This window comes from Haliaeetus leucocephalus, unplaced genomic scaffold, assembly GCF_000737465.1.
Source record: "Haliaeetus leucocephalus isolate CR32 unplaced genomic scaffold, Haliaeetus_leucocephalus-4.0 Scaffold428, whole genome shotgun sequence".
In the NCBI taxonomy this organism is placed as follows: domain Eukaryota; kingdom Metazoa; phylum Chordata; class Aves; order Accipitriformes; family Accipitridae; genus Haliaeetus; species Haliaeetus leucocephalus.
In genome coordinates this window covers 5216134-5230309 of record NW_010972864.1, presented here as the reverse complement: position 1 = coordinate 5230309, position 14176 = coordinate 5216134, and the positions used below count along the sequence as shown (strand labels likewise).

Sequence of the window (14176 nt, the reverse complement as noted above, 5' to 3'; positions counted from 1 at the left end):
GCAATTTTTATAGGTGTGAAACAGGATTGCTGCAGACTGCTGTAAGTGCGAAAGCTCGTCAGCTAATTCATTTAGGGACACAGACTCATGCCTTTCAAGACAGTAGGTTGTTTTCATCTATGCTCTCCATAAAAGAGAGCCTTTCGTGAATGAAGGCTACATGAGAAAGTTGGAACACTTTTTGTATGTTTAGGACTTACTTAGGCAAATCAAGGCAACAAGAAAATTTCATTTCTACCCAGGAAAATCAGTCTTACCTTGGGACTGCTGACCTTATCCAGTGCTGTGCCATTATTTCTCAGCTGATCAATGACCAAATCGAGAGAGTGGCACAGTAAAATGTGCAGCTTTGATTTTTATAGGGAGAAAAGTATTCGTCTGCAGGGTTGTTTAAATGTAAAATGTTGTATCTTGAATTTAATGAGTGTTCTTAAAACTCTGTCATATTTAGCAAACTGAGAAATGAGCATAGCTTACTGTTAGATATCAAATCCATTTTTAAAAGGTACTATAGTGATACTCCTTAATGTAAATAACAGTAATAATAATCCAGGTTTAACCTAGTTACACAGTTATCTTGACAGTATTTCTCTTGGCAGTTTTTCCAGTTTCATAGAAGTCTATTCCAAGGTTATCATCTTCCAAAAAATAAATGAACTTAACAGGATTTATTAAAGTGTTTAATAACCCTTTACATGCAAGAGAATTATGTACACTAAAATTTTAATATAGGGGAGATCCTGTCAAACTGATTAGAGGAAAGGGAGGAATACTAAGTAGGGTTGATTTCTGTCCAATGCAGTGTGCCTGTTTAGCTACCTCCTGATGTTCTCTTCTGAATTTAATCTGATATAAAAATGAAAAAAAAATTGCCTAAAATAACTGATGAAGCATTTAAGATGAGGAAGAACTTTGAAGTCTGGGAATTCTTTCTTGTTCCAAGCACTCAAGTCTTTCATGGATAATTTTTGAAGAAAGAACCTGTAGAGTTACAAGGTGCCACTAGACAGTCACTGCATGGTTTTGTCTGTGCTCATTGAGGTCTGCCTGCATGTGCCAATATGCCATGGTTATGGTTCAACTTGGTTTGAACCTTGCTCCTCCACGTAAATCCTTTGCTGCTCCAGCAGGATTTTACAGCTAGCACTGCTGTTCAGTGAACTGCCTTCTCTCTGTGATGGGCTGTGGAATCTTCTCCAAGGGGGTTACTTCATTTTTACTCCATGTATTAGTTGTTAAAGGGAAAAATAAGCCACCTTATCCTGGGGGAGGCAGGGGAGATGGGTGTCCCTTCCTCCCCCACGGTTTCGCAGCTAGGCAGGCTTTCTGGGCAGTGCACTGAGGCAGACCTGCTGGGTGTTTGAAGGAGGGCTGTAACACATGCCATCAAGCATGGGAGTGGAAGGTGGAGTCACTGTTCACAGAATAGCAAACAAAAATTTTAGATTAAACCAAACTTTTGTAATGGCTAAACCTACTTCTGGTAACTTCTTTGGATGTACGTACATATCAGTACTGTGCTTGGATACCCTATCGGTTACCTCAGGTACCCAGTGGCCAGCAGCATCTACAGGCACAGCAATTTAGAGTGTTCTGGGGATAAGCCAATTTCACTCAGTCAATAGGTATTTAAGCTGTTCCTAATTGAAAATTAGAGGCATTCTGTCTTTTCTTCACTGACCAGATAGGTGATAACCTTTTTTGTATTAATATTCAGTGCATAATTGCAGAGAATTTTATTTATGTAACAGCATTATACTACAAAGATTAGGGGTTTTTTGACTCTCTATGCTAGGAAGAAAAATATTAAGGAAGTTGAGCTACCCCAGGGCCCTAGCTTCTGCTGAAGCAGCAGCAATAGATTTCTGCAGTGAACTGCTCTGGTCCCATACAGATGGCAGTCTGTACAAATGCCCAGGAAGCTATTTGCATTAAGACTTAAAAACAAAACCAGGAACAAAAAAACCCATGGCATACTGAGGACAATTCACAAAAAGTTCTCTTAAAAAGCAACAGTATTGTCTGATAGATTCAACATTAGACAAGCCATGAACTCCTGCACTCTAAAAACCAGCCCACTTAGTGTTGCAGGACCCTTCACATCTTCCAGGATATCATTTTTGTCCTGAACATACCACTCGATCTCCCTGGAGAGGCTATGAAGCTGTTTGCAGAGCCTTCCAGGATGGAGAGGCTGGTTAGTTAGTTAGCCCCATAATAATTCTTTTCTTTCCTATCAAAGACATTGTTTGACTGGTGTGAACTTTTGATACCTGAATTGTTGGGGGTTTTTTTTAACGTAATCCTCTTTTCACAGTGGCTTAACTGTATTGGGCCATACGGTGTGCATTTTCGCAAAAATAAGTCTATAGTGAAAACTTTGCCTTCTTTTTTTTTTTTTTTTTTTGACAAATGTTAATGTAGTACAGTTAAGCAAAATTGATCTCGTGATTTGATGGCAATTCTGCTGGCTCTGATAAACTTGCCCTGAGTTTCCAAAAAGCACATATATAGAGGGTTATAACCTACACTGGCATTTTTAAATGCTGCAATAGCAACTTTCTTGAAATCAGTTAGTGTGTAGGTTTTAGCTCCAAATTTCCAGGCAATTCATAGTACTTCACCTTGAGAATTAGTGTTTAGTCCCCTCATTGCCTTTGTGGCTTGATGCCAGCCTTACGAGGCTGCAAGCCTCAGCTCCAAGAAGGTTTTTCTTCTTCTCTTCCCCCTCTGTCCCCAGTACACACAGGCTGTGGCACCTCCGTGTCTCGCATTGGCAGTGCACTGCTGTGGCTGCCTCTTTGCTCCAGCATCTGGTGCACGGCTCGAGTGAGAGAGAAGCAGACCTGCTGCTTCGTGCCTACACTGAGCACCTGCTAGAGGATTTCTGCTCTGAAAGGAGCCTGGATAGTGAGCGCCATTGCCTCACAGTGGCCTCATGAGCTGGCCTTCCTGACATGCCACGTGAAGAGGCGCTTCGTGTTGGAGCTCTGCGGTATTACCGGTCACGTTTTGTGTCATTTTTTGAACACTTTGATTTATTTGAGACATCCTTAAACAGCATTGAAGCCAGCTTTTAATGTAGCAATCAGGGCAAGGTCCCTCTCAGCTGAGAGGGAAATGCGTGTATACTAACATGAAGAGTTGCACTTGCTGATTCTATGTCTTGGGAGACAGAGGTTTATAAAATAAAAATGGGATGCTGTCTCACTGAATTAAGTCAACTTCTTTGAAAAAGGGGGAGGGGCTGCTAATAGCTCTTTTGAAGACTGTTTGTTTTATATTAAAATATCTTTATTTGTTTGGGGACACCTGTAAAAAATAAGATAATTTTTTTTTAAAAAGTGCTCTTATAGGTCCCTTGGGCTTAATAGTAAAAACTGTATGCAGTAACTATGAATCAGAGACCTCAGAGTTAAAAAGAGCTCTACCAAAAGAAATCCTAACTGTGAATTTTTACTGTGAATGTAATGCTTGCATTACTCTAATAAGATCTAGCAGGTATAACAAGCGATATGAGGCCACAAATCATTTTTATAAGGAGTTCATATGTGTCCAAGTGATTAAAGACTTCTACTTCAAACTATAACAAATTAGAACAGTTGGAGTCCAAGACAGGATATTGACTCAGGTGTTATCAAAATCTATTTTTCTAAGTTAACCTTTCATTAAGCAAAAGAAACAATGTACTTGAGCTTTCCCAAAAGAACATGTTTCCTAAATAATCATTCATCATTTTCCTGATGCCTGTCTTCTGCAGTAGGTGTAATTGGCTTCTGAATTGTTATTGAATTGTGGGACTCTTAAAATATTGTAGTGACTTAACCCACTGCTGTTTTGCAGTGTGTTTGATAAGATGTCTGTAAGCCAGTAACCTTTCTGGTCAGCATCCCGGCATCGATAGTGAACAGTTAATATGGATCACCATCTGGCAGTAGGGAGGTGGGGGCAAGTACAGCATGGAGTAGGCTCTGGTTCTCTGCATTAGGAGTTGTTCAGTTTCAGTTTCTAGATGGCTTTGGAGTATAGTGTGACAAGCACTGCCTCTTCCACAGAGCAGGGAGCACTGATTATTCTCACCTATTAACAGAAAGTGAAAACTGGCTGGGAAGGGCAAAAGAGGGGCGAGGGGGAAGTAAAACTGCAGGAGTCATTGTTATAATGCGTAAAGCATTGTTGTTATAATGTGTAAAACGGAGAGAGAGAGCAGCCATGAAGATAAATGTGTTTGGAGAAGGAGTTATTTCAGAATGCTCCCAAGGCTAGCAGTTTAATAACTGGAGGAGACTTTGTGCTTATCAGGTAATGACAGCAGCTGGAGGTTTGGTGGTTACTGCTGCAAGTTGCTGTACTGGAACTGTCTAGTGAATAATTTCTGTTTTAAATAAAAGATGTGAGGAGGGGGCACGCAAAAAATTAAAACATGGGGGCACAGTCCCACTATGGAGATGACTGAGGAAAATGTATTGTCCTACCTTCCTTCCCCCGCTTCCTTCAGCTGGTCTCAGCTTCCTACCAGTTGCAAGGCCTTCACACCTGAAGGTTCAAAACCGAACCTGACAGAAGTCCCAAAGGAGGCAAGAGCATTGCTCCAGTGTGGGCAAAGCAGCAGGGGGGAAGTGAGCTGAAAGTGTGGGATGAAGTGGAACCCTGCTGGGACTGGAATCAGCCCTCCTGGGTGTGTTATGCAGCTGAATGAAGGCTTCTCAGGTGCTTTCTGCCTTCTGTGGCATTACCTGTTTTCCAGAATTATGAGGAGATTCTAACAGTTTGCCATAAAAATATATCATTATTTCTGCATCAGTCTGTGTTCTGGACTACCTTAATTCTGCTGCTCTGAGATCGTGCACTGCTGTCTTCTCTCCGTCATATACCAGTGATATGCCATGTCACATGCATGGGCTGGGACATGCCACTGGAAGTTCCAAGCGTCTGAAATAGCGTAGGGCTCTGCTACACCCCGCTAGTGATTTCGTAGTGGGAAGCTGGGGGTGCATGGGGCATCCTCTCAGCGGGGGTGTGAAGGAGCATAGGGGTGCCTGCAGGTGCAAATCCTGTTGGGTCAATGCTGGAAGCTTAGAGGGTAGAGGGAGCCGAGTCTGGTGTGGTGTCACCCATTCTGCCTTTTAGGAATCATTTCTGATATGTACTTTCTCCCAGGTCGTGTTGTCTTTAAGCATACTATTTGGTGTGAATGAAATCTGTTCCGAGGAGCTGCTGTCCTTGACTGATTCCCGGGGTGATGGGAGCCCTGCGAAGCGCAAAGCCCAGCGCCTGGGATGCCATAAGCCCTGCAACAAGCTGGCGGGCTAGAAAGTGGCTCTGTGGAAAAAGTCTGAGGGGTACTTGATAGACAGTAGTGGTGGTGCAGCAACGGTGGCCAACAACATACCAGGCAGAATTAGCAAGAGTGTAGCCAGCTGGTTGAGGTTGGTGATGATTCCCCACCATTTGGTGCTTGTGATGCTACAGCTGGGGTATTGCTTCCAGTTTGGGAAACGGCTTTTTTCCAATGGCACACTAATAAAAGGAAGACAGACATTGACATGTGGGAGCAAGTCCAGTATACTGAGATGGTCAGGGGGCTGTAGCAAACTACCTGTTAGGAGAGGCAGGGAGAACTGGGGTTGTCCAGCCTTGAGAGGGCTGAGGGGACCTAGTGGGAGGGTACAAAGAAGACCGACAGACTCATCTGAGGTGCCCAGTTGGAGGACAAGGGGCAACAGACATGAGTTGGAACATGATAATTCTGCTCTAATAAAAGAAAAAAAAAATTAATGAGGGTGGTTGAACACAGAAAGAGGTAGCCCAGAGAATATGTGGATTGTCCATCTTCAGAGAAACTAAAAATTTAACTGGACGTGACCCTGAGCACCCTGCTGTAAGCTGTAACTACACCTGCTTTGAGGACCACGTTGGACTAGATTACTCTAGGGGTCCTGACCAACCTGGAGGATTCTACAGACCTCACCTGATGTCCTGTGCTAAAATCCACAGCCCTATTTGTTGATGTTTTCGTAAGTTTTGTGGCCATTGATAAAGTGAAATGTTTGAGTGAACAAGACAGCAAGTTTGATTTTCGTAGGTCATTGCTACAGGGGCAAAGTAAAGTTCATTTAGCTATGTAATCTGGGAAACAAAAAATACAGATATCTGTGCATGAGTTTCTAGATTATTTTAGAGTGATTGCTACATATGGGATGAATAAGAGATATATTTGTTGCTAATGTCCTGGAACACATATTTACCCACCATGTATGCTTTACAGATGTTAACTACCATGGGGTAATGAATGAATTAACCTAACATGAGAAGAGGGGAGTTACCTTTCTTGACTTTTAGAATTTAAATTTTAAAATATACTTAGCCTGCTGAGGTGTACCAGCAGCCTTAACTTCACCATAGTAGGGTTTAATGGATAGGGATAAAGCTGTGCAGTCTTAGACTTTCAATTTCACTTTTTGCCTTTTTTTTATTACAGTTTTGGACAGCAGCTGATATCTTATATTTTTGTTCAGAGGGAAGAGTGCAGAACAGTATTTTTCTCAGAGTGCCAAACTAGAACCATGGTGTGATTTTTCTTTTGTTGCAGCACAGTGAAATTCAGCCTTATTTTGCCTATTATTATCCTGTGACTATGTTTAAAAAAAAAAAAAAAAAAGAGAGAGAATATTTTCCAAATTTTTTAACTGAGAATATTTTGTCTTTAAACATGCCTGTCAAATCTAAAACTCCATTTGCTATTTGGCTGGTTGAAATGGATGCCATTAATAAGCAGCTGCTTCGTGAGACCTTCGTTGTGAAGCTTGGCCAGTTAGTTACCTCTGTGGTTTCACATCTGACCCGCTGTTTCCTTCTACAGTGGCTTGTTTGTTTGTGAATCACCAGGGAACTGCAAGTTGGCCAAGCAGGAGCTCCCACAGCCGTAGGCTGTGACACCTCCCTCGCTCCGGCCGGTGTCCTGCAGGAAGTGAGAAAAAGCTGTAACCATACCGTCTCGAGTTAAAATATCTGACAGCGTAGCTCGCGTTGTCCAAAGAAGCCATTTGTGGGGACTTGACAATGCTAGAAACCGATATTCTTACAGAACATGGCCTCAGAAGGAGAAGGGGGGAATTGAACGGTACATGCACAGAGCCCTGTGCGTCCTCAGCCCTTATCGGCTCCACCACAGGCGGGGCTACATGGCTGCGGCTCAAAAGCAGCGCTCTGTGGCGGTTTGGAGGAGGAACCAGCAATGAGCGTCACATCGGTGTTACCAGCAAAAAACCCGAGTGCTTTCCTTTCATGTCGTGACGTTTCAAAATACGGTCTGGCCAGTGGTGTGAACTGTGAATGAGTATTACGTACCATAAATCCTAGTAGTTTCCTGGATTAGACCAGTTAGTGTTTGTTTAGATAATTCAGGGCTTGAATGACTTCCTCTCCGGAAGCCCTGAGACTGAAGTGCTAAGGCGGCACACCTCGGCTGAGCTGCCTGTGTGTTTGCTCTGAAAGGCTTGCAGAAGATAATCACAACTTCACAAATACGGGTGAGTTGCAGATCACGTCCTACAAGAGGAGGCGTTATTCACAGCACTTCTCAGTTATTAACCAATTGGAATTACAGCACTGATTTCATGCAGTGGCTTTTCTGTGATGATACCCAAGTTTGAAGCCTGGAATTTGAATGTCACACAGCTCTATGAAATCTTTAGGGGTTGCGGAGGTGAGGAAGGGATATGCAATTTTAACATACGTTTTCATTTGCAATTTTTTAGTATGTTCAGTATTTCCAAATGAAATGGTCTATAATAGGCCAGTAGTGTTTATCTGATGCACCTTCCTTTATAAATAGGTATCCACTGCTGCTGAGGAAGAGCTGGGTGGGTTCTGTTAGGTCCCTGAAAAGGGCTTTTCACGTTAAACCACTCAAATACGAAGCAGAGCAATCTTGTCTATAAAGAGTTATTCCAGTCTTAAGGAAATAACTTCAGGAACAAATGAGCCTTAGACATCTGGGTTTTGCCTTTTTTTTTTCCTTTCCAGTACAATTTCCATACTAGAAAAAGCACACACATGGCTGTGCATATGTTGTTTAATCTCTTAAATTGCAATTATGATCAAAAAATGAGGAAGGAAGTCTATGACTAGGCGAGCAAAGCAGGGGGGGGAGATAGGCATATAGGACAGACTGATATTCTTGACTTCTCCTTCAGGGAATAGATGTCATCTGTCATTCCCCCTAGCCTGGAAGAGATTATATCAAAGGGATATGCTTCATCCATAATGATGAGATCACCTTTTCTGCTCCTCTGGGAGCTGAAGATGGTGAAAGAAGAAGTTTGCTTCCCTCGTGAGCCTGGCAAATAAGTTCTAGCAAACAGCAAAAACAAGGGGGTGGGAAAAACATACCCAAGAGAATCCAGATGTGCTCTGTCATAGCTGTATGACACAAGTGGCTATTTGAATTGCTGGGATATGAGGATTTGGCCTTTCTTTAAAAACTGGTTATGTTTGTTCTCATGCCTTCTTTGGCAGTTTCAGGTGGCTGTTTCCCCTCAAGTAAGATGCAGGAATGTGCAGAACAATAAAAAAAGGTTACTTGGTTACTTGGCCAAGCTTCAGGTTAAACACCTTGCACTTGACTACTCAGCTGTTCAAGTAAAGTTAGTTTAGTTTCTCCCAATATATAGTCTTGTAAGTTCAGTCTCAATAGATTTGATATGATTTGAAGTATTATCTTCAGCTGGGGAAAACCAAATTTTTTATTATTATCTTGCAGGTGGCTTCAGGTGAATGCAATGAAGACACCGAGGTTTACAACATTACCCTTAGTACTGGGGATGAGCTCACTTTAATGGGGCAAGCAGAAATTCTTTATGCAAAATCTTCTAAGGAGAAGTCACGACTCAACACCATCTTCAAAAAAATCGGGAAACTTAATTCAATTAGTAAGCTAGGTAGAGGCAAAATGCCCTGCCTCATCTGCATGAACCACAGGACCAACGAAAGCATCAGCCTCCCTTTCCAGTGTAAGGGCAAGTTTAGCACCCGCAGCCCGCTGGAGGTGCAGATGCAAGAAGGTGAGCACACGATTCGCAATATAGTAGAAAAAACCAGGCTGCCCGTTAACGTGACTGTGCCGAGTCCTACACCAAGAAACCCTTACGACCTGCATTTTATCCGTGAAGGGCACAGGTACAAGTTTGTCAACATTCAAACCAAGACTGTGGTGGTTTGTTGTGTGCTTCGTGGCAACAAAATTATTCCCATGCATTTTCCCTTGCACTTAACGCTTCCGAAATTTACTCTACCTGACAGTCTGGTGAAGGGGGAGCTGTGGCACGAGTCCCTCATCCAGCATTGGTTTAATATATGCCAGGAACAGTTTGACATAGATGAGTATTCCCGTGCCGTGCGAGATGTGAAAACTGACTGGAACGAAGACTGCAAGAGCCCAAAGAAGAGCCGATGCGCGGGGCACAGCCACATGCCGAACTCCCTCAGCTACGCGCGGGACGAGCTTACGCAGTCCTTCCACCGGCTTTCGGTGTGCGTCTATGGAAACAACTTGCATGGGAATAGTGAAGTGAACCTCCACGGCTGCAGGGACTTGTGTAACGAGTGGGCCCTGTTCTCTCACGATGCTCTTCAGTACCAGGAGTCTGGTGACAGTAGCAGTGATTACCTTTTTCCTGAAGTTAGTGAAGAATCGATGTTTCTACCTACAAAACCAGAACTTCCTTACGAAGAGCTGTGGTTGGACCAAGGGTCTGGAAAGGCTGGCGACCAGCCTCTCACTCGCTCACTAAGTGAGAAGAACAAATGTGACAACTACAGAGGGTCTTTCCGATCAAAGTGTGGTACCGCATCTCTTCCTGTGCCTGCGACTGTCGGAGCAACCACAAAGTCTTCAGATGTTTCCCTACCTCCACCTCCAGTGCCTCCCAAATCAGAAGCAGTAAGTCGGGGTTCTTTTTGTTGGTTTGTTTCTTTTGTAGCTGGTGAAGAGTCTGCTTGGGGATTTTTTTTTTAGGGAAGACTGAGCAGGGCAGGGCGGCACATGGCGGGCAAGGAAATGGTGAGGCTTTGTGAGATGCACAACTTCAACTAGTTTCCTACAAAGTGTAAGTCATGTCCTAAAAACCACCAGAGTATCTTTAATATAACTGATCTAATAGCTTAATCCTGATGCTTTAAGATGATATTGGGGGGTTTTGCTCCCACAAACAAGGTCTAAGAATTGCTGGGACACTTCCTTCCCTGGCTTTCCACATGATCTCTTCACATGGCTTCCATGTTTTCTCATATTTTCTGTGGCCAAAGTTTGTGGGACATGACCCCACTTGGAACTGCCTTGGATCACCTTAGTGTGTGTATCTTCAGTTAACAGGCCCCAATAATGAGAACAGCTAGAATTTTTATGGATTTGAAGTGTTTGTTAATGAGAGATTGTCTTCTCTGTTATAAGTCTATGGCAGATTTTGAAGGATATTAAGTGTCATTGACCTCAAGGAAACTTTATCAAACTAGACCTGAACTAATCGCTCTGTACTGCTTATTGAAAGCAAACATGTTTAAATAGGAACTGTGCAGAGCTGATAAATGAGCCTTCTAGAGGACTCAATTTTAAACAGAGCATGTTTCCTCTCCTAGGGTTTCTAATGAAAACTCATGGGAGAAATCACTTCTCCAAACCTGAAATGTCATGGAGACTTCAGAGGAAAAAATACAAATATGTTTCACCAACAGGAGCTTATGTGGACTGGATGGAAAATCCAACAGTTGCATGGTCTCTTGACATAGTCCTAAACATTATTTTTTTAAAAACATGAAGGAACAAAAGAAAACTTCCCTCAGGAAAGAGTGTCTAGGAATCTTTAGCAAAATTTGAATGATAGATACATATGTCATATGAATCCTGACAGATATTATAATTTAACAAACTAGTTTTGCAGGGGTTTTGCTGGAATTTAAATAAAGAAAATACTGTTCCATTTGCAAGTCCAATGATATTTTCAAGAGCATGGCTGCACAGTAAGCTGAGGCTAATCTAGGACCAAACTGCAGCAAACCATGGTGATCCCATCCTTTCCTGTTGCCATCTAACAGCCATCTGCAGTGTTGGCCGTAGCCATAGCCTTTCCATCGTGAGCCAGGTCACAGTCTGGTTGAAAGCTAAGTTGTACTTATTTGTGCTGGGTTAGCCTGCAGCGGATTGCCGTGGGGATCCCCCTGGCTAGGCTGTGCAGCTGCTGGGGAGGTGCAGCGAGGAGAGGGGAGGAGAACGCCAGCGCAGGCATGAAATGCACAACTGCAGCCCTTTGACTGTATCGCCAAAACTTCCCCAAAGAGCAGTCACAGCAGCTTCAGCAAAGACAGGAAAGTCAAGACATTATGTCTTCTTAGCAAAGAGTGTTTACCTGTAACGTCTAAGTGCAGGAACCTGAGAGCGCTTCCTTGCCTCCAAGGTCAGGTATGCACCAATGCTTTGTCCAGACTCTTTCGGACAAGTGCCCAGCAGCACCATATCCGGATGAGGTTCCCTGGCAGCCTACGCTGATGTAAACCAACATGGGGCTGGTCCTACCCTCCTCTTCCTCCTCCTCTTCCTCCTCCTCCTCTTCCTCCTCCTTTCCCAGCCACATGGTCCTGGCTCCTCTTTTGTGCTGGCTCTGGCACTCCTGCACCTGGGCAGGCAACCAGGTCTGGATCTGGAAAATGATTAGTTTCCTGCTGATTTCTGTGAGCTGAACTGCTTCACTACGGGGTCAAAGGACTGCCGGAGCCAGTGCCGGGGAGCGGGCGAGGGGGCAGTGGGGGAGGAAGGCTGCCTCCACAGCAGGGTGAGGGCAGCCCTCCCTGGCTGGGGGTGCCCGCCCCCCAGGTCATGCCTGGGGAGTGGGCGATGGGATGCTGGGAGAGCCTGCTGTGATGCACAGCATCGGTGTGGACCCTCACACTTGGGGAAACCTTGTGGCATAGCAGCTCCCTTCTGGGGGGAGCAGGGTGGCGTTTGGGGTAGATATGTATGTTCCCTTTTAAGGTTGTTTTGAAAAGTGTACGATGTGTGTCCTACATTACTGAGGTAATGTGGGAGAGCTGTCAGCAATTTTGGTATTGCTTTCTAGCCATGTAGGAGAAATAATTTCTGCTAAAGGTATTAGCCTGCATTTAGAGGTGGGCAGGGGGTGTAACCCCATAAAAAATAAAATAAAAACCCTACATCTCCATAGATGATAAAAATTTAAACTCAGTTTTGTGGCGTCCTGGAACAGCTTTGGAATGAGTATTGGTGACCTACTGAATTCATCAGTGGGCTGGGGCCGAGGAGATGTTTGCATGGTTTCCATGTAGGGTATTTATAGAATAAAGTAGATCTCTGAGGCTGCTGATGAACATGCGGTTTAGTCATCACTCTCTCTAGAATGATACTCCATAGTGTTTCTGTATAAAGGTTGGCTGGCAGTTGTATTTTTTCATGCACTAAATTTAAAATGTGTGTACAGGAGCTGTTTGCAGGAGAGAAAAGGACGTTTGGGTATTTCAGAAGCTGTTCTGGTTTTCTTCTCTCTGGCAGGATGAAGCATTCTGATACATCATGTGTATTTTCTAAATACCTTTCAGAAAATCAAAGTAGCATGAAGGCAGAAGGGGAGGGGGAAAAAAATTATCTCTGAATTAAGGCCTGTAAATTAGAAATTGCTTCAGTCCCCAAACGCTAATTTGCATAAAATCAGAGGCTGTTTTCCTGATTGATTTAAAGCACATCCCCGATGGAGTGTGCTGGAAGTTCAGGCTCCCATCAGCAAGGAGCGTTGAACGGCTTTGTGTTACGCTGGCGGTCATGCCGGCGACGGGGTGGGTTTTATCCAGGCGGCCTCGGAAGTGGTCACCGCGACCCCCAGATTCAGGAGCGATACCCCAGGGCCCAGGGGGTGCTGGCGGGGCTTGGGCTGGCACCAAGGAGAAGGAGCAGAGGTCTTAAAATCCACCTCATGCCGTCAGAAAGGGGTCACCATCCCCGGGTCACGGGAAGTGGTGTTAGAGCATGGGAGGGCTCGGACGGTGACAAATAAAAGTCCCAGGACATGCAGCGCAAGTGCACTTTATGTGTATCTGGCAGCCACGCGGCATCTAGTGCTTCTGGGCAAAAGAGTGTTTCCTAGTAATAGCAGCAGCCATTGAGGTGATCGTCATGTCGTGCCGTGGCTGTTCCCCTCCTCTTCTGCATTTATTTCATTGCTCTTTGCTTGGGCCTAGTGAGGGGTAGCTCTCCTCTGAAGTTTCCCCTTGCTCTTGTCAATTTAACCTGCAAAAATCTCTCCTTTTTATTCCTCTGCTGGGTTTCCTGAGGGCTGTGTCTGGCAGCTGTAATCGCGGTCTTGTGACAGGGACCAAATGGGACTGCAAACCGGTATTATTTACGGCCTTGTTCTGATGTGCAATCTAGGTCAGCAAGGGAGCTTGGCATAGTTTGTTATGCCAGCACCTTTGAATGCCGGCAGTCTTCCCAGGAAAGAATCCCTTTAACCCCTTGACCATCTGCTGTGCTCCAAGAGCTCCCCTGAATGGTCTCTCTAACCCCATGGGTATGTATTCAATAGCATGCAGTATTAACTTTTCCCAGTCTGGCTTGGGGGGGGGGGGGAAGTGAAGTCCTTAGGCATCATTGGGGCACAGCACTAAAATGGTTGAAGAGTTTTATGCCCGAGTTCAATAACAAACATGAATAAAATTGATTCTTTTTTTTTTTCTTGAAAGAGCAAGTAAGAACCCTTAGAACAAGATTTATTTCAGTGTTTTATGCTGTTGGGCATTTCCTGTAATTTTGACTTGTTTTGAATTAGGGAAAAAATGTACTACAATGTCCTAGTCCCCAATTTTCCATTTCACAAAAGTACTAAATGGGTTGTTGCATTTTGAAAGCACTGAAGTGGATTGCAAAAGGTTCCACATTTATTTTGTTTTTAAATAAATTAAGTCACTTTAATTGCTAATTATGTGTTGCAGAACTGCTAAGATAACTTCTAGTTCTGCAGTGGTGTTAAATTTAAAAATAAACTATAACTTTCAAACACAAAGAGAATTTCCTTTTTCTGGTGCATCTAAGACTGTTTCAGACAAGGAGAACATAGAGGTCTCATCCTGCCCGGAGGGAGGTGCTTAGTCCTTAAAAATCCTGCCTGGCAGC

At 43.9% G+C, this 14176-nt stretch overlaps 1 protein-coding gene across 1 annotated transcript in view; it reads left to right on the top strand.

Moving 5' to 3' along the window:
* The window catches only part of GAREM (GRB2 associated, regulator of MAPK1), a 100827-nt gene that overhangs the window by 81176 nt on the left and 5475 nt on the right, over positions 1–14176 (top strand). Inside the window, exon 5 of the mRNA XM_010574417.1 lies at positions 8765–9943. Coding sequence (XP_010572719.1) covers positions 8765–9943 — 1179 coding nt within the window. The remainder of the gene's footprint in view (positions 1–8764; positions 9944–14176) is intronic.